This window comes from Drosophila erecta, unplaced genomic scaffold, assembly GCF_003286155.1.
Source record: "Drosophila erecta strain 14021-0224.00,06,07 unplaced genomic scaffold, DereRS2 tig00000021-arrow-pilon, whole genome shotgun sequence".
NCBI lineage: Eukaryota > Metazoa > Arthropoda > Insecta > Diptera > Drosophilidae > Drosophila > Drosophila erecta.
Genome location: NW_020825198.1, coordinates 493785 through 518825, shown reverse-complemented (window position 1 = coordinate 518825; position 25041 = coordinate 493785). Strand labels below are relative to the sequence as shown.

General features: G+C 43.5%; 3 protein-coding genes across 6 annotated transcripts in view; 2 read left to right on the top strand and 1 right to left on the bottom strand.

Moving 5' to 3' along the window:
- LOC6545162 overlaps window positions 1-25041 on the top strand; it is a 115241-nt gene that overhangs the window by 30176 nt on the left and 60024 nt on the right. For 3 of the 4 annotated variants that reach the window (XM_015158085.2, XM_001970988.3, XM_026977512.1), the window contains exons 3-5: window positions 2281-3114; window positions 4765-5016; window positions 5082-5243. In XM_015158085.2, the coding sequence (XP_015013571.1) occupies window positions 2575-3114; window positions 4765-5016; window positions 5082-5243 (954 nt within the window). In that variant the 5' untranslated portion in view covers window positions 2281-2574. Of the gene's footprint in view, window positions 1-2280; window positions 3115-4764; window positions 5017-5081; window positions 5244-20415; window positions 21312-25041 lie in introns of those variants that run through there. The other variant, XM_015158087.2, reaches the window with a different exon arrangement.
- LOC6545163 (cuticle protein 12.5) lies at window positions 9849-10330 on the bottom strand. Its single transcript, XM_001970989.2, has 2 exons — window positions 10234-10330; window positions 9849-10172 (listed from the first exon to the last, which is right to left on the bottom strand). Exons 1-2 carry the CDS (start codon window positions 10243-10245, stop codon window positions 9906-9908), a joined length of 279 nt encoding a protein of 92 aa, XP_001971025.1. The 5' UTR covers window positions 10246-10330; the 3' UTR covers window positions 9849-9905.
- On the top strand, window positions 10804-11306 carry LOC26526773 (A-kinase anchor protein 14). Its single transcript, XM_015158856.2, has 2 exons — window positions 10804-10913; window positions 10975-11306. Exons 1-2 carry the CDS (start codon window positions 10902-10904, stop codon window positions 11239-11241), a joined length of 279 nt encoding a protein of 92 aa, XP_015014342.1. The 5' UTR covers window positions 10804-10901; the 3' UTR covers window positions 11242-11306.

The window sequence follows — 25041 nt, the reverse complement described above, 5'->3', positions numbered from 1 at the left end:
TCTTCTGCTTCTTCTGCTCTGGGGTCTCCGATCTCTGGGGTCTCAGATCTCCGAGGTCTGTGGGCCTTGTGGCCAACTTTATGTTCCACATGTTTTGCTCGGGCTTTTGACTTTGGCTTCGTTTCACTCGAAGATCGGTTTTCTTTGGAACTTTTGCGGTATTACCGCATGCTTACAGGTGTCTTATGCAAGAGTTCAACAGGTGGTTAAACAAAGTCAAGAAAAGATTGAAAAGAAAACTCTCCAGGGCAAAGTGAGTTATTATCTGAAAGTGTTAGATATTTGGTAGAGGCATAATGAGGGAATCACTTTGCATATTTGTGCAGCTTAAATCGTGGCTCTATTGTGCTGTGCAGGCTGAAAAGATTGTAAATGCTTCGTTTGATTGTCAAAGAGTCACTGATTGCCGGTTTCAATTTGGAATTAACAATGATAACTCGGAATTTGTGGCACTCATAAACTTAAATATTTAGCTTGTGCCATTTCCATGCGGAAGCTTAGGCCTGAAACTTGAACAAATTAAACTGGAAATTTGCCATTTCCCAAATGACTAAGTTGCCAAGGGGAGGAATTCGAATACTGTTTCTACTTTTTCAACGCGGTCGCAAATGCGAATGCAACTCCCATTTTGCATGCAGGCCGAGTGAAATTTGCATAAAATGGAGTCGTCAGACGACAGCGTCCCCCATTTTACTTTCTGAGTCATAAAGCAAACATTCGATTTTATGGCCGGCACATAAAAGAGTAAAGGCCTCTGCCGCGTTTATTACTTAATTATGTAATTAATATGTCTGAGGCTCGCAAAAAACCATAAGTATATTCCGGAAAATAATGGTTGTTTAAAACGGAAAAAGAATTTTAAAATAAGGTGAACTAGGAATTACAGTGTATGGTAAACAACATAAATGCGGCGAAGTTCCGTTCAGAATTCAACAACACTACTAATTATTTTTATGTGATTAGAAAAGTCTGCTTCGGGCCACTTTGTTATATGGATTTATTATATGGATAATTCAGAAGTCGATCATTACTCCAATCACCGATTGAAATGGGCCTAAACTTCAATTTGCGTTTGATTTTTTAGCCTTTTCTTTTAGCCGAAAGGCCTGGGAACTCTATTTACAGCTCTTAGCATTGATTGGTTTTTCGGGGCACGCCCTTCCCCCTCAATTACAACCACATCCACCCACTTTCTGTTGGCGAATTTATTATTCATTTTCCCCCTTTGGTATCCGGCGCTCAAGTGGCTAAATGAACGCTGGCAGGCCACTTTTGGAGTTGGACAACTTCCACCGCCTTTTCGCCAACCAATTTGCATACGAATATGGCCCACAACTGTTTTTCGCGACAAATTTCGTATGAAAATTTGATTGCACTGCGATTAGAATCGCGTTCATTGTTTAATATTCCTCGCTGTGTTTGTTCGGAAGTCGTTGACCAAAGCCAAAGCTCTGAAATTAAGTAATATTTTGCATACGTAATTACTATAATTTCCCCCTTTCCCGCCAACTTCTTCTCTTCCCGCCGTCATTGTAAAGTAGTTGTAAAGTTAGCTGCTTTTAATTGCCGTTTAGAGTTTCGTTTTGTTTGCTTGCAGTGGGTGTGATGATATGTGATACGAGATATGAGGCTCTGATGGGGCCGCTGCACTCGGCTGAGGTTCTACGAGAGATAATTATGCAAAAGTCTGAGGAGAATGGAGGTTGGGGTTGAGATAGGCGGTTGTTTCCTCACAGCAAGCGTGTTGCAACATCTAGCTCTCACAGTGCTGTTATACCAGAAAATGTCGGATTAAATAGTGGGTTAAATGGGGAAACAATAAGTTATCTGCCTGTAAATCCACAATATGTTTGTTACGCTCCTAGTGCCCCTTTGAAAACTTCGCTTTTTCCGGCTGAACGGTCAGTGGTCATTGAAATTCTTCATTAACGAAATGCACCTGGTAGCAACTAATGAGGTCCGCCTATTGCAGAAGATGCTGCAAAGAAATGCTGTCGGAAATGAATCCATATTAAAGAGAGACCCAGTACAATTCGCTTTCTGATTTTAATGGCTTGCCTATAGTAATAATACCCATCATTAGTAGAAGGAAAATGAGAAACGAATAACTGCAGTGCACTGCTAATTATGCTGCCCCATGAGGTGGTCCCTCTCGTATCATAATCATAATCATAATCATCATAATCACCATTTCATCTCCGCCCTGCTATTTTCCTCCTAATTCGTTTGATTTCCTTTCAAATAATGTGCAATTTCCCCTGCTCTCTTATTTCGTTTCAGTGGAATTGAATTAGATACGCAAACTAACCGACATTTTATCAAAATAACGAAACAAGTATTTTGCATAAAAACGAACGGAAATCGAAAGGAACGCCCTGAAGGTCATTGCCAGGGAGCGGAACGCCGGCATCGAAACGGAAAAAAAATGCAAATAAGAGGAAGCCAGGCAGACATGCAAATATTGGGCGAATTTTGAGGGGTTTGATTAACATAACTCGCTCTCTAAATAACATATAGTACATCCCCCCATGCACACGCCCCATGGAATATAAAGCCAAATAAGGTTGGTAAACAATGGAAATGCAACAGGAAAGCGAAACGGGTGGAGAAGGGGTAGTCCCGAAACCAGAGAAAGAAGTAGCGTTGATAAGTAACCAAGAGACTGAAAAAGCGGCCATGTTAAATGGTGGAAAAGAAGGTTCGGCGAGGGATTCGGAGTCCCCAAACGAAACCGCCACCACCACCCGAAATAAGGAGCACACAACGAAACCCCTTAAACTGGATGGCATTTTTGCCATGCCAGCCACTCCCCCAAATAAGGCCGGCCTAACCACTAAATCGGCCAGCAGTAGCCGTAGCAGCTCCCTCAAAAAGCAGAGGCGAGGATCCCGAGGAGGTGCCAATTTGAATGTAGCGGGCACGGTGGATGGAGCTCCTAAAAGCAGCGCCCCTGGCGGCGGACAGCTAAACTACGGCAACAACAGTGCTGGAAACGACCTTATGAAGCAATCGCAGTCCATGACGTCACTGCAGGCCTCAAATGAGGAACAGCAGGAGAGTCGTGACGTCATCCAGGCCAAACTTCACCTGGAACGGCCCTACAACAGCCTCAAGGTGAGTGATCCCAAAAATGGGCATGTGTTTTGGGGGCGGTGAGGGGAGTAGTACGGGTCGGGTGTACAACAGGTAATGGCCGTATCGTGTGCGCATAAATTTGCAATTGATCATGCAATTGATAGTGGGCTCCGCCTAAGCCAATACCCTTTCTCAGAATGTTACGAAAAAAATACAAAACTTGTGTACACTCATCGTATTTAAAAGTAGAACCAGTAAATTAGGATGGAAGCCTCTCATTAAATATAGGATTTTGAGCAAATGGAGCTAGAGTATTTTATGTTTGATATACATAGTTTAGTAACTTACTCCTCCATACCTGTTGCACTTTTAGACTTCGTTCAACACGCTAACGAGTTTGGTCTCTTAAAATGACAAGTGGCCGTTAGATTTTTAGCTCTCTTGTTCTTAGTTTCCGTCTGTGTCAGAGGAAATTGCTTTAATAAATTAATAATTAGCATGCCTGTATGAAACCGAGTTGCAACGGTTAAAAATGCGCAACTAAGTTGGCGCCACTGGCCATGGACACAAATTGCTAATTTATGCTCCAAACTGGAATGTTGAAACAGGCCTCTATTCTTCTTTTACGGAGGCGGAAAATGATCATACTGCTAAGAAATGTGTATTGGCGTTCTAGAGTGTAGTTAGAAAATCAAAGACTTTGGTTGTGATTGCTAAGTTTAAGTACATTTATTTTAAAATTCGTAACACTGTCCAATAGATGGTCAAAATAAAAACAAAAGTGTTAAGGTTCAGTGGCGGAAGAGGGCGTGCCGAAATCGTTCAAGTAAATCTTATCAGCGTGGGGCTAACACAAAATCAGCATACCAAATAGTTTTTTGGTCCAGTTCTCACAGTCATGGAGATTTATATACGTTATTCCTCGATAGAAATCTGTTGAGCTTTACAAGACCGAGACGACAGAGATATAGTTTTCAAGGCCTCCAGGTGTCACAGCTTGCATATTTTACAGCTTATTTGTCCACAGACTTTTCTTAGTCACTGTGGGCGAGTTTTTGCCCGAAATGCGAGTCACTCGGCGATAAATCCCACCCCACACCACTTTTTCTACTCATTCATTTAATCAATTACTGAAATCGGCAGAAACAGCAAGCACACAATTTCATTTTAAATTTCGTTTGCTTTTGGGAATATGATTGTGTAAATAAGGAATTTCCTTCCACGATTTCAGCGCAAAACTGAGACTTTCTTGGACAAATGAGCAAAATGCATTAATTAATTGCGCGCGCTTTGCAATTTGAAGCGAATAAAAACCAGTTTCCTTTGGCTTAGAGTCGGGAATCTGAAACGCAAGCTCCCAAGATGGCCAAGCATATTGTTTCGGCCGTATTTGGCACGCCTCAAATTACTTATTTATTAAAAACTTTAAGCGGCTTCCCCTTCCTCTGTTTCTCTGTTCACTTTTGGTGTTTGCCACTTCAGCGGCTTTGTTTCGAGATGCTTAAGTCAATCAACATTTGTCAACATTTTTTTGTTTGCAGTAGAAATGGTTCGAACTTGGGTTTTTGTTTTGGGTTTTTTAAATATTATTCGTACATAAGACTTAAAAATAAACTTTGAAATATTTTTAAAACCCTGTTATCATTTATCAGAATTTAAGCCTAAAATTTATCTATTTTACACTTTCAGAAAAACTCGCATAGCAATAAAATGCACCGTTATTCGTGGGGAAGCGGAAACAGTCAATGCAGTTCCACCAGTCTGCACAGCAGCGCCACCTTGGGGCTGAGCTCGTCTGGCAAAGACGACCTCTGGGCGGCCATACAAACGAACTACAACTACATCATGGACACGAACCTCTTGGACACTTGTAAGGAGGCGCGCTGTGAGATAGAGGGCGCTGCCACGGTGTTGGAGAAGTCCAGTGAATGTTGCTTTAAGGTAGGAAAAAATCGAAAGAACTTATTTAAGCATTAATATAATTTATGAATCCACCTATTCATTAGATGCTCGATGAGACCCAACGTCCGGAGGGTCTCTGTGAGGATCCCAAGGAGTTGCGGCGTTGGCTGCGCGAAATGGAGAATAAATTGGAGAGTTCGCCGACAATCACAGAGCTGACTTTGTTTGGCAACGCGGAATTGCAGCGCCACCTAGCAGTACACTCGGTAAGCAACCATTTTACTTGACATCATTTTTGCTGCATACTTTGAGGCTCGAAGAAATACTTTGAAATTGCATTGTCTAATTTTCTGCAACTTTTTCGTTGTTTAAACCATGGAACTAACCTAGATGAAATCTTAAAATATTTGTAAATTGCACTTTAAATTGTTCGTAACGATGCAATGATTGAGAAATGTTTGGCAACTGCCAATAATGATTATTTTCAAGATTATTTTAATCTCGTGAGGTAAAAGTGTAGCCAATCGTAAACAGCTCGAAAAAGGCAATTTTACGCATATTGTTTTATTGTTTTCCATATGCGCCCCAATGACTTGTGTTTTTGCCCCTTTTCTTCACTCTTTTTTGAGTTTTCCTCCACCAGCGGCTTCCGTTAGTGCGTCTCGAAATTGTGCAACTAGTATTGTACCTCAAAGAGCGAGAAAATACCAAATCCGTCAGTCATTCTCGTTGCCCCCGACGACTGTTTGAAGCCCCTCCATTGGCTTCCCCTCGAAAATCAGACAACAATGTTCCCTTGTTTCTTCGGTCTTTTTCTTGTTTTTTTTTATTTTGTTACGAAAATTTATTGAACTGAAAGTGAAAACTGCTGCGAGGGAGAGGAAGGGGTCTCGAGATAACCTCCTCGAACCCCTGCTTGATAATTGGCATTCGGACGTTTGTAACACCTTCAATCGAGACTGAATTCAAAGTCTCTGAATTGCCCACAGATTTGTTTCTGCACTTTTCGGTTTTCTTTTTTTTTTTTTTCGAATTTCTGTGATTTAGGGGGATTTTTATCTGAACAATATTGTCTATGAACAAGGCTCTTGGCTCCCCATATTATGTAATTGTGTGTGAGTTTGGAAAATCTAAGACGGAAGAGTGTCTGTGGCTTGGTCTCCGCCTCTGGCTGTGATTTGTGTCCGATGCAGTTGAGCTTTGACCGTGACAGAAGTTAATCGGTGCAAGGAGGAAAGGCTCGAATTATTGGGAATTTCATGATTATAATAGTAGAATTTCTTATGCAACAAATGTATGCTTTTCAGAGATTTTGGAGTGTTTAGTATTACATACTTTTAACTTCCTCTTCCCTTACATAATGTAAAACACAAAGACTTTCATTCCCCACTTTCTTGACCCATTCAGGAATTATTTTCTATTTTTTGGCTAATTGAAAATGCCTTTTCAATGGAATTCATTGAGCACATTCGCTCTTTTTGCTCACCAAAAATCGAAGGAAAAGCGCAGCCGGCCACGAGCCAAATGAAAGTAAACAAAGCCAGCAGGCCAGACGAAAACTCTATAAAACTAAAGATTGCATTGTGGGCAGTTAGCCGAAAAATGCTCAAGACAAAAGTTTAGCTGGCTGCCCCTGATTTACGACAATTGTTTTGTCACGCTGTCGATGGGAGAAAGAGAGTCTCGCAGATAGAGCTTTGCAGCATCGACCGACGGCAGCAAATGTCAATTGCCCAAAATGGTTAAACATATTTCCAATAAGTTGTTAGGCGTTTGTCTCTGTCAATTGTGTGCGGCTGCAGTTGTTGCTTCTGCAGTTCCCGGGGGCGGAGACACGCATTCGGTGTCCAGGTCCCAACTGCTAACTAGAGTTCCACTTCCAATTGCAACTCCACAAACCGACAAACCGATCGACGCAATCAAGCCCCACAGCCACTGGCCAAAGACCAAGTGAATGGAGTGGCAGCCGGGGAAGATGGCGATCGAGATTGGGTCTGAGACTTAGATTGAGATTGAGAGATGATCGCCGTGAAGCAAAATCCAAAATTTGTCAGCTGCCGGACAATGTCGGTGGCCATAACGAGCTGAGATCTCTGCTGGTTCCCCAAGGTGCTGGCTGCAATCTCCTTTTAAGTTGGAAACCAACCCACCCAGTGGCCATGCATTTCGATGCTTGAAATTTATTTGTGTTATGTGGGAAAAAGTTTAGGGAGGACTTACTAGAGAGCTCATAGGAATGCTCCATGGGATGCGCCCAAACTCGGCCAGTTTCTCCAAAGTTAATAGAATTTTTCCACCATACAAGCTTACTGCCAACCATCTGGTAGCTTCTCCACTAAGTTGTTGAAACCCTATGGTAATCGACGATCAACTCTTTAGCAAGCACACGGTCTAATGGCCAACCATTGTGTTTTCGGCATTCGCTGTTCTGGTCAACTGAGGCGTAAACACTCATGTTCCCTGTCGCCTAAACGACAGGATGTCTTTGTTTCCGACAAACCTGGGCCTCCAAAAATGGTCAAGACAAGCAGCAGCAGCAGCAGCAGGCAGCATGATAAAGCGGGAAAATAAGTTTGTTTTCCCTGGAAAAGCCGCAGGAAAAGTGAAGGTGGTGCAATTTGGAGTCTGGCCGCGCGATTAGCTAAGCGCTGCGACCATATAATCGCATTGACAATTTCGGAAAAAATTTTTGTGCGGGAGTCGAGGAAGTGCTCCACTTTATGGCAGTCATAATTTCATGTTTGAATGTTTCGCCTCGACAGGATTCGGATTGGGGATTTTTGAATTTCGATTTGGTCCGCTGCCGCTGCCGCTGCTCGATGTCCGGCTGCTGGCTTGTCCGATTCTATCGAATGGGTAATGGGTGTCCATTGTGTTTGTGTGTTTGCGGCAATCTCCCTCCGCCAGATTTGCATAACAATTGCTGACTGTAACCTTTCGCCCAATAAGTTGGCTGCAGCTCCAGCCTGGAGTTTCAGTCTGGACTTGGAGTCCGACTCGGATGCGGCCCATGTGGCCAGCTGCAGTTGCTGGGCGGCAATAAAACATTTACCACCGAATTAGCCCAGTCGGAGAGTAGTTAGTGCAAGACCACTTAAAATTCAGTTACGACTGCTGTCCAGTTCGGTTCGGCTATAGTTCAACTTTCGCGTTAGATGAACCTTTAATAAACTTTCCATTTTATTTGGCATAGTTTAGTCGAACTTGGGAGTTACTAAACCGTAATGTGCAGTCACGTGCAGTCATTCAGCAATTGAGGTGTTGATTAATGCCACGAGGTACTAAAAGCAATTAGGTGTGTTTGAAGTTGAATTTGGATTAAAAAGTGCTTTGCTATTTGACATTGAGTTGCAACTAGATTACATTATTACCACCACATCGAAGCTGAAAGCCTGGTCAACTGTGGCTCAAAGTATTTGTATCTCGCTCAAAGCCCAATCCGATCGGAAAACCTTTCTTTCCTTCTTCGAGCCGAAACACGCTCAATTCCACAAGAGAATAACACACGAGACAGAGATGAACTGGGGTCTCTCAAGTTCAATTGAGTTTCACTTTTCTTCGTGATTTAAATTAACAATTACAGCGGATAATTAACAAAATGAAAACAAAAGCAGGCACACCACATCGAAGGCAACTCCCCTGAGCGGCCAAGAAAAATATTATTAAAACTGTTGGATAATTTATCAAATGAACTGCGGATCTCGGGTAGCTGGGCGACGATGAAGTCATTACCACAGACAAAAAAACCACACAAAAGGAGAGACAGGCCCAAAAAAGAAAAGACTACGTCACATGTGAAGCGGATCAAATGATTTCGTCATAATCGAGCAGCAAATTACTATTTTTCCCCTAATAGAGAAATAAAATTGCCAAACTCTGGGCGAGAAATTTACTACAAACTGGGAAGGAAGTGGAAGCTGAATGTGGTAGCAGCAGGCTGAAAAACTGAACTGAACTGAATTGAAACTGAAAATGAAACCGAAACCGAAATGAATTGTGGGGAAAATTAAGAAGAAAACGCTAGCCATAAATCTTTTGGCAAATAGAAAAAACAAAAGCGGCCACAAAAAGGCCCCAAAAGCATGTTCACAAAATTGACTTTCGAACACAATTTATTTTTATATTTTTGTCTGCTTATTTCTATGGTTTTTTACCAAATCGCTTGAGACTTTTTCTAGCTTTTTCAGCGATTTAATAACCGAATAAAGCCCCAAATAAAAAACAATGAAAAATTCATGTACGATCCATTCAGGTTCATCATTGACGCGAGTTCGAACCGCAACCGGGGGAAAATCCAAAGGGAAAGGCGTTTGAAGCTGGCTGAAAGGCTTTGCTTTGTCGCCACTTTAATTGGCTCAAATTAAAGACGAGCTGGGATTGGGTTTTATGGACACGCCGGGGAGGAGCTGGAGATGCATGGATGCAGCTGCAGTTTAGAGGCGTCGCTTTATTCCGTTGATTAATGAAGAAATTTTCCCTGGAAGCTTGCCACCTTGTTAACGACTTTATGTGTGACTATTCGCAAATAACAAAATGAGCGAGGTGAAATTAATTTTAACAAAATGTCTCATAAAATAATCAGCGAGCCATGGAAACCACTTGGCTCTGCGGACCGTAAAACAATTTAACTTGCTGTCAAATGAGTAAAATGGAAAGTGCAGGCCTCGAAAGGGTATGAAGTACGTACTCTTACGAGATAAGTCTCGCTAGCCTTCATGTAGGAAAACATAAGTACATCATTCATGGAAGTCAAATGTTTATGTACTATATATGTTAGTAAAGTTCATTGCTGTACACATACAGAACGAGAATAATATAATATATAGTTGAGTCAGTCCCGACGACAAGAACCAAAGGAAAGCAAGGAAATGTTCGATTTGGTTGGTATTTTATTAATTCCGAGTCGATCCTAATAGGGTAGTGATGACTTAACCGTGGTAGACGTGGTGTCCGTAGGTGGGAACTGCGAGGGACTTCAGCACAGGAACATGCTGAACCACTGGGACATGCTTCACCACTGGAACGTGCTGCACCACCGGCACATGCTTCACCACCGGAACGGATTTGACCACGGGCACCACGTGGGCCACTGGAACCACATGGGCCACAGGAGCCACATGGGCCACTCCGTAAGAGGGCTCGATGTAGCCAGGAGCAGCAAAAGCCATTGCCACCAGGGCGAAGATCACAGCGATCTGAAGAGATAATATGTGGTATAAACAATCCTAAGGATATTCTATATTTACTTTAACTTACGAAGCGGAACATCTTTGTGTTTTGTTTCGAACTAAAAGCTTAAGGTCTGAGGTTATTAAAGGTTTGTGTGAGCCGGACGACTGTTGTTGATGGACCATCCGTGGAATCATTATATATAGTAGTTAACACCTCAGCCGAAGCAGCTCCAAATGCCTTCTGTTCGAGTGCCACGCGCCAAACCAGTTTAATTATCTCAAATTTGGTGTCTTCGAATGATGCGCATTCTAGTTTGTTTCAACTCCAGCGGCGAACTTCCCGTTATCGGTCGTTATTGCTTAACCTTTGGACATAATCCCCACTCAATAACTCCTCAATTGTTTGCTGTTTTAGATCCGTCTGCCTATTATTGTTTACTTCCAAGACCATTGTCATTATACCGATCGGCTTCACGCGTTTGTGATGATCGCCAAGAACCAAGGTCACGACCACAAAAAGACCTATGTATATGAGGCACCTCTGGGTCAACTGATTCTATATCCATTCTATCAATTAAACAGAAGAATTATTTGAAATCATGGCTAAACTCGTTTGCCCGTTTAGAAGTCATTATCGAAGTCATTTTCGGCTATATAAAGTAACTGATCCATTGGTCAGCATCAACAGTCGTCCGACTAGCAGCCTAGTGACAATATCTCCAAGTTGTAAACTTCAAACTACAAAATACCAAAATGTTCCGCTTCGTAAGTGCAGGAAAATCTAGTAAATCCCCCGGATCGTTTATACCACATATTATCTCCTCAGATCGCTGTGATCTTCGCCCTGGTGGCAATGGCTTTTGCTGCTCCTGGCTACATCGAGCCCTCTTACGAAGTGGTTCCTGTGGCTCCTGTGGCTCACGTGGTTCCAGTGGCTCACGTGGTTCCCGTGGTCAAATCCGTTCCGGTGGTGAAACATGTGCCGGTGGTGCAGCACGTTCCAGTGGTGAAGCATGTCCCAGTGGTTCAGCATGTTCCTGTGCTGAAGTCCCTCGCAGTTCCCACCTACGGACACCACATCTACCACGGTTAAATTTTGGAAAAGATCAGTCGATAAAGTCCCGGAACGAATAAAATGCCTACGTTCGTAAAATAAATGTTATTTGTCTTACTACTATGCTACAAGGCCAACCAAATCGAAGCAAATGCACTTTAAAAGCAGCTTGTGTGCTTAATTTTTGCATGTTCCGCCAATTTTTCGCAGCCAAAAACCCATTAAGAGCCGCAACAGAATTTTCTTCGCTCTTGTCCGATCGGAAATTCTTCACGCAAGCCGTAAATGCGCCAAAATCTGGCGCACAAATAGGTTTTCCCCTGTTTTTGCTTTGCGGCTTGTAGTTTATTTGGTGCGGATCGAGTGATAAAAGCCAAATGTGCGCCTCGTTCCAGGCACCCAAAAGATACGGAGATTGAGCAGTTGCGTGGAACACATTTGGCAGGCTGTTCGGAATTGACTCCTTGGACTGACTGAAGGTGATTAATGAATGTAGCGAGGAGTGGAGTGGAGTTCAGTTGGGAAGAGTTGAGATTGAGAGTATCCGTGCGATACTTCTTAAACGGTAGTTAAAACCTAGCCAACACGCGAGAGAAAGAGTTGCAGAGTTGGCTGATGGAAATGCTTGCCGCTGGCATTGAAATCTTCTATAAAATGGAAAGGGGGGAGGCTTTTCTTGCTGACCCACTTCTGGCAGACAGAAAAATTTATTTGCCTTCGCTGACTGGCTGGGCTATCCGAGAATTGTTAACAGCAATTTAGTGATTTTTCGCTTCTTCTGCGGCGTCTCCGGCTGCTAAGTGTATTTTATTGTTTGCCAATTGCTGTTGTTGTCTTGTTAACGCTTTTTATAGCTGCTTTTTGCTTTTCGGCCAACTCTATTTGTCGAGTCTTTCTCTCCATGCAGATGTATCTCTCAGATACATTCATTAACTTGTTTGCAGTTACAGTTTCCCCGACTCCCCGTCTCCCCGTTTCCCCTCGCCGGTGATTTATGCTATCGCCAGCTTTTGTTTGTTTATTTAGACATTTCCTATGTGTTGTCACCTCAATTTTTTCCAGCACTTGCTCAACTTTGCTATTTTAATGTTACTTTTTGGCTAATTAAAATAATCAGGTAATTGTGCAGTTAGGAGGAGTGTCTCAGGTCGTCGGAGGTAGAGGAAGATTGTGTGAACATGGCAGACCTCGAATCTCGTTATGACTATGAATATGCATTGGCGCTTGATGAGCTCCCCCTTCTGCATTTTGTAATGAAGTTGAAGGCGTGCCCAGGCAATTAGTTTGCAGTTTTCCTTCGATAGAAACCTCCAGGGCTATTTTGGCACGTTGTCAGGAGGTGGAATGCTGGAATCAGGCGTTGACTCCGGCGAAACTTGTTCTCCACACCCAGTGCGCATTGAATGGAACAGGGTTTTCTATTCAAGATGGGCTCATAAATAGAATAAGTTACAGGCAGCTTTGCAGCTTTCGACTTTAATAGTTCTCACTTTAATGGATGTAGAACGCCTTAGCTGGTTCGTTGAGTTCATGGCTTTCATAGGCATGATTTACCTATTCGAGTTTATGAAAAGTTCGGTAGCACATGTTACATTCATTGAGAAAAACGCAGCGAAAGTTGTAGCTTCCACGGTTATACGCGTGTGTACTAAACCAAAGAATTGTATATTAAACTGCATGCTCGGGGTAATTTTTCTCCGATCTCTCAGTCAAATATGCGATTGATTTTCCAATCTTTCTCCTCAAACTCTTCAAGACTCCGGTGTGGCAAACTGGACTGGACGTCGATGTCATCCATATGCTTGTGGTGCGGCCGACAAATGGCAAATAAGGGAAAAACTTGTCAGCCTCGCACACGTTTCCTTCTTCTGGCTTTGGATGGCTTCTTGGAAAAGCGGGGCCAGCACAAGAATCTCTTCTATTTCCTTGGGAAATATCTCTGGCATTCGCGTTGTGCGTTGTCTTTGATTCTTATATCGAGCTGGGATTCTGGTCGCTCTCGTTTCGAAGAGAAGAGATGGGATCTTTTAAAAGGCAGTCGTTGCTCTATGATCTACTTAATGCATCGGTTTTCAGTTCGAGGCGCGTGCGAAGACCGCAAATCGATGCAGGAAATCCGATTTGTGGTAAAAGTTTTCCTTTTCTTCTGCTCCCCCAGTTTTCCCCATCTGAGTCTTGCTTCACTTTGGTAAGTTGCCGTTTAAAGTTGTTGCACTAAGCAGAAATATGTGCAAAACGGTGGTTGTGGGGCTTCTGGGAAATCAAAGCCGGTGGTCTCGAAAGGCGGAAGAGTGGGGCTTTGGGTGGGCGATAGGTGCCAAGTGTTAAGGGTTGCCGTGGGTTAATAGTCGTTAAACGTCTGCGGGGTCAGTGGCTTACCAGGGGCTAAGGATATTTGAGATGTGGTGTTTGCTCCGAGTGGCAAATGTATCTAAATGGAAGAGCCAAGCTATAATTGTAAGTAGGCGAGCTCATCGATCCTCATCAACTAAGTTCAAGCTGATCTGCTAAAAGTCAATGACAACATCATCAAACACAAACTTATCGCAGGTAAATCGATATCTTTAATTCAGCTCCATAAGCAAATATATGAGAAAGTCTCAAATATTCGCAGAAGAGGCTCTTTCGAAACACTAGCAATTCGACTCTGTCTCGTTTATTCTCTGCTTTTTCTCCACTATGACTATCATCATTAAGGCAAATCCGCAGGGGCTACAAGACAATCGGATCGATTTATGCAAATGATACTCTAATCTGCGAGCGTTTCTTCCTGTGCCCCCCCGCCATCGCGAAGAATAGCAATTCGTCATTATGGCAAACAAAGATCGAAGACCAGTTTTCACCTCAATCTAATGATGTTTACCTCATTTATCCTGATCCGCTGCGATCCGCTGTGATCCGCTTGTAATCAATCCCCATCTATCCCCAGCCAGGGGCAAGTTCAAGTTGCCAGCGCTCCACGGCGATCTCCACGGTTCCTTCATGATCTCGAGTTTCATCCTTTCCACTCCACCTGGCTTGAGTGGGTGGCTCGACATAATGGGGGGATCTGCCGTTATTCGCCTGTATCCCGATCACAGCCGCAGCTGCAAATAAAATAAGAGTCGACTTCAACACTCGACTTGGCTTAATGCAAAGTGCCGCTGAAGAGAGGTGCGTGGGTGGGCCCACATGGGAAGCCAACTGGGTCTGCGACTGAGACTCCAGATAGACTTTGGGATATCTGCACTGCCAAAAACACCCGAGTCGATTTGGAAATAAATACGAGAGCTAGTGCGCATCGCTTCCGTGAACGATATTCAACGAGATTTTAGGTTAGTCTTCAAATAATCAAAAGCACAATACCATCAACTGGGTAAAAGTATCTTTCAGTGAGCGATTGTGCTTCATTAACCGCTCACCGCTCGTTCGCCAGAGTCTCTCTTTTTGTTTGCCGCAGTTTTTGACACCAAACTTGGCGTCACTTCAAAGCCCTGGCGATTAATCTTGAGTGCTGGTGGGGAAGGAGGCAGGAGTGGGGCTTCTCCGGAGCGAGATCTTCCAGATCCGGTCGTGTCTGCAATTTGCGGGCATTTTGTTTTGCATTATCCAAGATTCTGTGCTGGCGCAAACAACAAGCAACTCATTTGCCACTTTTCACACCCTTGAAGCCGACTTTCCACTTCTCTTTGGGTAAGCTTTAGCCGCAAATGGAGGAGCAAATGGAGGAGCCGCCTCATAAATCATCGCCCAGGCCACCGGTGGGCGTCGTCCGACGTCCAATATTAGAAGTGTGCGGAGGCGCAGCTGCTCACCCTCTCGCCCCCACTCCCCTCAATTTCCCCAACTCATTGTCAGCTGCAAAGGTGCCAAAGAATTGCACAAGCTTCGCGGCTGATTTGGGGGATTTGGCCAGCCGTATGTCTGAGTGTCCATTCATATTGTTTGCCAGATTGCCAAGCGATTGTGGAGCACTGGGTCAAGCCAGTCAGTAATTCAGTCAGTCAGTCGGTGAATTGAAGTGTGAAATTCTAAGGAAATTGCTTTATTGTTCGCTGATTGAAATCAATTTGGCGTGCGAAAGAGATTTTCATATACCCGGAGATCCCGAGATCCCCGAGATCCAGAGATCCCAATCTAGTAGACTTAGTGAGACATTCCGGTTCAGGAGTTCAGTAGACTGAGCGGTTTTATGTGTATGATTAGGATTGGGTAATAATCGCTGGGGAGGAGCTTTCTAGCCATCGAAGGTAAATGGGGAGCAATGATTTGGCCAACTTCGATTATGGTTTCGCGTTCGGCAAAGTGGCAAATGTTAGTCGGTTAGTCGGTTGGGTAATCTCTGGTTACCCGCAATAACCATTAGAGGGCTGGAAATTGGGGTCAGCTGGTATTTCTCGAAATAGGTTTAGGGATCGATCGCAGCGGTTTGTAAGAAGAAGTTTCCTTGAAGATGGCTTAATTCCGATTGAGCCATACATTTTGAATCCGTTTACACGCCGTATCCAGACTTCCGTCTAAGGTTGCATCTGTGATTAATGATGAGCCATTTGAGATTAACTCAAGACCTTAGCAATTCCCCTGCTTCTTTAATCTGAACTGGTTCACTCTCAACCCCATGTTATGCAACTCTCGAGCAGAAAGCTTTGCCAATTATCAAATTACCATCGCTACCCAACGGCAATTTCTGTCTCTGTTTTCCCTCATTTCTCCTGGCTCAGACCGCCCCTCTTGCCCACCTTGTTGGCCCAATCGATCAGAGCCAATGGGCAATAACTTTGCGGCCAACGCAATGCGGCTGCAGTTCGATTATTATTCTTATTGCTTCAGCAGACTTCTGGAGCCCGCGGTCCTCATTCCCTGCCCCTTCCGCAAAATACAATATTGTTTTTTCCCGCCTCTTCGCTGTTTGTTTGCTGCTGAACAGGAGTTCAGCTTGGAGTGCCTTGATTCTTTCTTTCGATGGTTCTTTCACCGCCAAGTTGTGAACAACACGCAGAGACCACGAAAATTGGCCGAGAAAATGCGGAAAATGGTTTTGCCCGCGCCACGAAATTATGCCTCGAAATGGAAAACGCATTCTCTGTTATCATTTGCCGCGCATCTGCCGAGAACATGAAAGTTGCTGTCGACTGGAATACCGGAAAAGTCTCAGCTGCCCCAAGATCCATTGCGATGCTCTGGAAAGAGAGCTGGACACTTGGCAGAAGTTGGCTGCAATCTTTTGAAGGGGGAAAGTGAGTCCGTAAATCTGTGGGAACACTTAGAGCATGCACTTTTCTTGGGTATGTGAGCAGAAGTTGTGAAAATTGCGAACATCTTTGTATAACTATCAACGAACTACCACATCAGACTTGGCCACTTTGAAGGCTAGCAACTCCTTATGTTGATTTCTAAAACCAATGAGCAATACAATCTTTGCTCTTCGCCTCATAATCGGTTTTAAATATACTTATGGTCTCGCCTATGTTTTCATTTTCCAACTGCCAAGGCAATTCACTTTTCTGGTCATCAAGAGTGAAAATTTAAGTTATATTGTCTGCTCGCGGGAAGGCTGCGGCCATAAAAAAGCGAACCGAGAATCGGGAGAGCGTTTGTCAGGAGATTGTTATTACGTTAAACTGCGAACAGAAAACAACTTTTCTGGGGTTCATAAAAATCGAGCATAAAAATCTGGACAATTAGGCATCACAATTGGTGGCAGATGTTAGGGGTTTCCTGCCACTCACTTGCAAGTGGGAGGCATTTCCACGCTGCAAGTCTATAACTTTCAGCTGGCGTGTGGGTGGAGAAAGCAACTGTATTGCGGCTGAACCCAAAGGCAGGGAGACAAAAGCAGACAAAACTGCAAATGCTGCCATCAATTAGACTTCCACCTCAATGGGGTTGCAGCGGGGAAAATGGCTAAATGGGTGCAACGGTGGCAACTGTGGCAACGGTGGCAGCGGTGGCAAGGGGACCTCAGCGGGAGCTCGGAACCTTGCGCTTCAAACTTCAATTAAATACTGAAAGTCGTGCATAGACAATATTTATCAATCACCATTATTCTAACTGTATCTGCGCGCTTTAGCAAGACGAACGACGAACTCCTCTGAACTGATGAAGCTGAGAGACTGTGTTATGCTTATAAAAAGGCAGCTCGATTGGTTTAGGCATGACATTCGGCTCCTAACAGACCAATCGATCTATATATGGACCCTAAAAATAATACTTCGCGGCTATTTTTTTTAAAGACATGTAGCATAGTAAGTCCTGGTCCTTAAATGTTTATACTCGCGACGATTATCGTGTCACGCACCCATCGCGATTCGCATTCGCTGCACTTGGAAGTTGCTCCAGCTCATAACGAACGCAAAGTTCATGCGGCGGTTCAGTAGAACAACCAGTGTCGGATGAGCAGGGGAATCCGGAGGAGAATCCCCTCTTCGAGGCAGTTGAGTGGGTAAACGGTGGCTGCCGCTCGCTGCTCGCTGCTCCTTGCTACTGCAGCAGTGGCCTCTCCATTGGGTCCGGTGCATGCAACATTGAACTCGCAACTTTTTAACTGTTTTCGTCGTCGTCGCCTGTTTGCGATTTGTGAAAGCTTCTGGCTTCTACTTCTGTTTCTGTTCCTGCTGGCGTGCTGTTCACGGCTCAGTGGCTGTTGGCCTGGCCAACAATGCATAAATTGTGCGCACCAAAGGCCACGAAAGCGGCGACATTTGGCTAGCCCGAAAAGGCCGAAAAGTGGATCAAACGCGCAGCAAGCGAGATGCAGATATGCAGATTTAATGGAAATGGCCAAAGCTGGGAATATCCACCGTAGATTGCGCACTCCACTTATTAATTACGCTCAAAACGTAATCTCTCAAACGCTTAAGTGGCCCAGATAGATTATCGCGATCCTGTAGATATTTTTCTAGCATCCGGAATGGCCAACTCCCCTATCACTTCGCGCATCATTTTGTTAAGCAAATCTTTCTCAACATTTTTCCCCGCTCTTCTCGTTTCAGGTAAGCAAATTGTCCAAGCCAACTTTTACCCACAGCTGATCGCTCGCGAAGCTCAGCTCCACATTTATGCATGTATGCACGAGTATGTATGTATTTTATATTGCAACGTAAGTGGCACGGCCATAAATCAGGCAAACATCTGGGGACTCTGTGACAAGCTTCGGGCTGGCGGTCCGTCCGAGTTTGGCCAAAGGTCCACATAAACCGCTTTGATGATGTCAATATTATTATGCAAAGCCCTTCAAGTTTCTGAACTGCCCGCTTTACTGGACGGCATGTGCGATAGTGTGGGTGTGTTTCGATAGTGTGATAAAAACTATCGAAAGTGAGGGAAGCTGAAGCCATTTGGAGGGAGAGGGAAATTGCGGAAATGAGATACTCGAACTGGGAATAGAAACCGCCATAAATTTAGAAGCCAGAGGTCGTTAAAGCAAATATTTTAACATAGATGATCAGTACTAAACAGGGTTTCCTCTCACAAATTCGCATAGTTTAGATACATAGTGTTTAGATATGCTGATCTGGGGATCTCTAAACCCATATTCCTTCCACTTTGCTAGTGCCGCAAAATAATTTCTGCTGACCCCTATAGTTGTCTTAAACTTGCCATCATCCCATTTGCATGTAATTGACCGATCTTCAGCCAATTTGCCTCGCATCTGACACAACTTTGACAAATGGCCGAAAATACATTAAGGTTTTATAGAGGTTTCCCTTTCTGTCCAGCGATCATTGCGGCTAAAAAAAAGGCCTCTGTTTAGTCTTTCTTGGCTTGAATCGAATCTTACGCATTTTATTTCACGTCCAGCGCGAGAGAAAATTAATGTGCTTGAGGTCTGAAGTTTCGGAGACGACCAGGAAATGTTTTTGTGCAATGTTTTACAGGGCATTATAAATAATTGGTCTTGTTATGAAATTTACATAAATTTGATTACGGTTTGGGCAGTATAAGCTTGGCTCGAGGAGATTCTTCGCTGGCGTCTTCTTGATATTGCTGCTGCTGTTTTTTCTTTGTTACCTTTTGCTGGCATCCATCATTTGTCAAATCAAATTATGTTTTACTTTTCGTGTATTTTCCCTCGGCCAAGTTGCTGTATTTTTAAATTTTCGCATTTCATGCTGTCACCGCCCGCGGCTAGACCGAAAAATCGTTGGCCCTTCTCTTAAAAAATTGCCGCCCAGCCAAGGCAGATTAATCAGTTTGCGGGATAAAGACTATATACAAATATATATTTCGGTGGGTAACTTGCATAAGCATTTTTATGCGTGGACTTGATTAATTTGCTGCGATCGTAGACGAGTTGATAGGTGAAGATCGTTAATAAGTTCGAATGAAGAGTTGAAGGTGTGGTGCGGATTATGCAAAAATGGGCAGTATCATATGGGATTTTAGTGTTCGAGATGACACTAATTCATTGTGGGTCTCTTTGGGTGGGGTGGATGAACCTGGTATAATCTGTTGAATTCTTACGTTTGAAAAAGTATTTCCTAATCCCCACCGAATCCCCACCTCCCACCGATGGGTCATGAATTTTCAATCGAATATTCGTAATTTGCTAGTTGCGTCTTGATGTTGAGCTCATCGCCCGCCGTTGCCCGTTTGTTTATGCCCATGCTAAAAACATTCTTACCAACATTCTAATTGCGTTTACCACCTCGCCATAGAGGCAATGTCAAAGACCTTTGCTCTGTCCTGGGAAAGTGGCGTTCGATATTGCTGTGTTTTCCTATGGATTTTCCTGTTGCTGTGTTTTTCCGTCTTTGTTAATTTGCGAAATTCTTGCCGTGCCAACCACTGAGTTAGCACCCACATATGAACAAACAAAGCCACGTTGAAACACACACAGCCACACACACTCGGCTAAAATGTAGCTGCTGGCATTTATCAAACTATTTCCTTGATTTTTGGCGGGTGGGTTACTGATAGGTTTCACCTGCCCCATAGGGTTGAAAGCACAGTTCACGTATTACCCATTAAAAGAGCATTGAAAAGTCAGTCTCTAGTTTTTAATTTTAAAATATTAAATTAGAGTGTAATTTGAATTAATATATATATTTATTAATACATTAAAACGAGGAATAGCATTTGGTTAAAACTTCCGTAATATTACACAATAATAATTAACTTCAATAATCCTGGAGCGAATATCAAAATGTTGCGGCAACATGTTGCCACCAAAGTCGCCGCAAACTGGCCTGACGCGCCGGGGCGGCGAATGTATCTGCGGCGAAGTCGGCGGCAGCAAAATGTATCTGCGCCGTGAGCGAGCGACTCAGTAACTCGCGAGCGGTCCACGCAAATGAACAGCACTCTCGGATCGGAGCGGTTTCGGGAGTTTTGAGTTGCAGATAGGCAAAAACAAACCACCAACAAACAAAAAACGCGCGCAACGCGTAGTTGCAATTCACTTTTGCATACGATGATCTATGATCACCGAAACATGGACTTCAAACCGACCAAGTGCCAAAAGTGAGATACAAAATGAGTGAAAATACGTAGTATTTCGAAAGCAAAACTGCCGGCATTTAAGAAAACTTTGCTGAATATTTAAAATGTTGTTCAAGACCTTGCTTGCGCCAGAAACTCCGCACAGAAACTCACTCGAGCACTGAGAACAAACAGTCAGTCAGCTTGTTTTATGTGCACATACAAACATATATATATATGGTATATATCACACGCCAAGTGCCGCCTGCATTTTTGTACAGAATTCTCGTTCCGTTGCGTCTGTGTCTGTGTTTGTATTTGTTTGCTACCCCAACTCCGGAGTATCTGTGCGAGGGTATCTTTATCTGAGTGTCCGTGTATCTGTGAGTGCGCAAAACACTCTGTTTCGAACCCAGAGGTAAAAACTACCTACTTTGCCTGCGGAAGGGCCGAATGCCAGAGCAGCCGCAAAAGTGTACGAAAAACCTACCGAAAAGAGGAAAGGAGAGAGGAACCGTCGACATATGGACGATAATAATATTATACCAGCACATTACTGAATCAAAGCATCATCTCTTGTGGTTCGGATCTCTGATTTACGACCTTCGAGGCACTTCCTCTTTATCGGCATCTGTGGCCTGTGCCTGCATCTTCGTCGTGCATCTCGTGGATACTTCGGTCGGATTTAACCCATCCCCAAAAACACTCGGGTATGTCTTCATACTTCACTTCCTCCTCGAAATCCCAGATCGCTCATTCCTTATTGTTCCTTATTGTTTTGTACACCATTTGAGTTCTGCTGCGAGTTTCCTGGGCATTTGGCAGCTTTTTATTACGCCACTTCTGTCTTCCACCACTGTAATAAATTGAAAGAATTATTTGCTCTCAGTTCTGCTGAGTTAGTTTGCCTCCACTGCTAATGACTCGACTGGCTCTAGTCGTGAGTTGTTTTGCTTCTTACTTTTTGCCCCGCTGTTTTGCTCTTCTATATATACATATATATGCATATGTACATATAGAAAATCATGTGTGAGCAATTTTAATTATAAAAGTGACAAAAAGCGGACGCGCAACGATATATAGTCTTATGTAGGGGGTCTCAATCTAGCCGGCAATTTGGACAACATTTTGCTGACTACAGGAAAAAAGTAGCGAAAAAGCGAAATGTATGAAAGAACCAGACGAGACCAATTTATAGTATTTTATGTATTCACGAAGTTGCTTTCTTTCGTTGAATTCGGGGGAAGTGCTTAATTATGGGAGGAATACGCCAAAGTAGTGAGCCAGAATGTGCACTTGGTTAGGCTGATCGCAGTAAATACAGCGAAATGGAGTAATCAATTTATTCCATCATAAAAATCAAGCTTTTATTTTATCATAAAAGTGGATGTTTATGTTAGCGAACTGGGGCACGATGTGTAATTTTTCGTAGAGATTAAGATAGATGATCCTTCAGTGGTTTCCAATTTCATGTAAAAATCGAACAGTTGGCCTTATAAATTGAATCCGTTGAAAACACAATAGATTCGTTAAAGCTTTGATTTCCTTCCTCTTTTAACACCATATGCTGGCAATTGAATCCGCGGTAATTCGGTAAATGCCTCGGTTATTTAGCCGCCCTGCTAATTTTTTAGCACAACTTAAACCAATTCCCAGCTTAACCCTTAACACCTTTACAATTGACCAGCGTTCAACCCCAAAAGGATACCAAAGGATGTATTATTTGGCAGGGCAACTTTCCCAATGACAGAGGAACCCTAAACATCTGTGGTTGCTGTTGAGGTTGAATTTGTAAAATTCGCAACATCCTGTTGCATTGCAGGCGAAATCACCCTGGAAAGTAACAGTTTACGCTAGTCGAGGTGAAGCTTCTCCCCAGCAAATTGGGAATATTTTGCAGCTGCTCGAATGACGATTGTTCGGCACTCTTCCTTCCTGATGACTATTGCGTGTTTTGGTTTCCGACGAGGGTTGGCATCGTTCCATTGTTATTATTGGTACAACAAACCGAGGCAATTTAATTTGATGGTCCCGCAACCTGCAAAAGGGGCCAGAGGGAGCGATTCATGGCCAGGAGGTGTTTGGTGGTTGCTTTTGCAGCTAGAATCCATCACCAACTATCCATCGATTATTTTATTACCACTCCACATTATCAGCACTCCACCCCAGTGAAGGCGAAAGGTTTCCATCTCTCGCCCGAAATATCGTATTCCAGAACTTGTCATCGTGCCACAAGTTGTTGCCCTTTCCCCATCTACCGACCCAGAAATTCTTCGCCCGTGTGTTCTGCTTTCCGGCCTCTACTAATTTTCGTGCTCTGCCTCTTTGTCTTTATCAGCTGCTGTTTATCGGACTCTGTTCTTATTGAACTTTTGGTTGGCTCTTCTGGCTCGTCTCCAGACCAAAGACAAACACTCGTGCCTCGCGTCTGTTTTCTGTTTTCAGCACTCGGTTCCCAGTCCAGTGAATTGATTTCGTTAAGTTGGGCAAAAACGTGTTTTGGCTTTTTGGTCGAAAGAACCCGTTTTAAGGACGTTCTGGGAGATGCAGATGCTGGCTTCTGTATATCTGCATCTTTTTCGAGTTTCAGTAATTTTATGACTCACTTGAGAAGGTTTTGTGGCTCGGAAACTGGAGTAATGATCACCAGCTGTCGGATTTGATTTAAGTTGCAGGTGTAATTCATGGCTCTAATCGTCGTGGCCACATGTGCTTTAGCTACCCACTTTGAGAAAGTGCGAGAACTCTAGATTCAAGATTGTGTGTGATCTCTTCATTGCCATCATGCGTACTTTAAACTATCGGGCTTCCATGTTAGAAAGCTATTATTAATTTCATGCCGTTGTCATTAATCTAATCTTTTTGCAATGGTCTTCAACTGTGACGTAAACGATGGAAATTTGTGAGTTTACGCATTGGAACACATGTTTAGAGAGATAACTTACGATTTCTTATCCTGTGCCTTGGTGTATCTCTGTAAAAACACTCAAACAACTTTCAGTAATAAAGAAATCAAGTGCGCACCTTGTAGGTATAATATTTCCTTACGCAACCTCATACTTCACTTTGATGATTTCCCCCGTAAGCCGCAAGTTTTTCAGTTGAGTTTCCCCTAATATAAGAGAAGACCCATGGGTGTACAGTTTCAATTATCATCATGCGTGTACGTCTATGTATTAGCCCACTCTGCACCCTTCACCGCTGGCTTAATTGCATTGCCCCTGCCACCGAAATAGTAATGACAGTTTTTATTTGCCGCATCCTCGTTCTCATCCTCTGAACCTCGAACCATGTGCCCAACACGTGTCTCCAGCTGCAAGAACTTTTCCGTCATTTGCAGAAATGAAAAACATTTCCAGTTTTTCTTCAAAAGGGAGAAAAGTGAAGAAAAGAAGCTGAACTGCCTTTTTTCCCTTGAAATGATGCGTCCGAGTGGCCGGGGCAGCGCGGAGGAGAATGGCACTAGGAATTTGCCAGTTTTATGACCAAACCAAGGCAAACCAGTCGGCAGAGGAAAGACGAGGACTCCCGGGTTCTCTAGCCGGGAGATTTATGAAATTTGTGCAAGGCTGACAAGTAACAGCTTTCGAGGCTTGTTGTGCCTTAATAAGTTTTGGTTTATGGACTCTTTTTCAGAGCCGCGTTTTCCAAGCCGACTTATGTATTTGGCCATTGCAGTGTTTGCTCATTGCTCATTGCTCATTACCATAACACAAGGTTTTCTTACTATTTCTGTTTGCTCCCCAGTGTGAATTATGGCCCCAAACTTTTCCCCATCTTCCGATGCGAAGGAGGAGGAGTTCGGCCAAGCCACACTTTGACATTGAAACTCATTCGGGCAAATTGCTTACAAATTCCGTATTAAATTACCGATCCACCTCCAAAAAATAAAAAAAAGAAAAGACAATCACAAAAACAAAAGAAAAGTGAAATCTGCCAGAGAGCCGAAAAGAAAACTCTTTTGGGGCATTTTGTGCTCCGCAGGAAAGTGAAGGAAATTGCACAAAAAGCTACAAATCAAATTAATAATCATATGTCTGGTGCAAAGAAATGCACTCGACGGTGGAAGGGTGGGTAAGTCTCTCGGTTCAATCTCTCCCAGATCGAGCTCGTGCTTTCAATTCAAATTGACGCCCCCACAGATGGGTTTCCACCTTGCCTCCTCCGCTTCTTTGCGACCGCTGCCCGCACGTAATTTCATTTTGTATCTAGGTTTTTGAGCTCAGCAATTTGGTATGGTCTCATTATTTTAGGTAATGATCTTTTCTATATATATTTGGAAAAACATTTGTGGGTTTTGCTGATCGTTTTTGCTTTCCAGTGGCTTGCAAGTGCCATGGTTGGGACGTGAAAGGTTAGAAAAAGGTTAACTTGGATTGAGAATTTGTAGATCACAATACCTCGAAGGACGGCTTCCACAATTTAGCCGTACTTATTAGT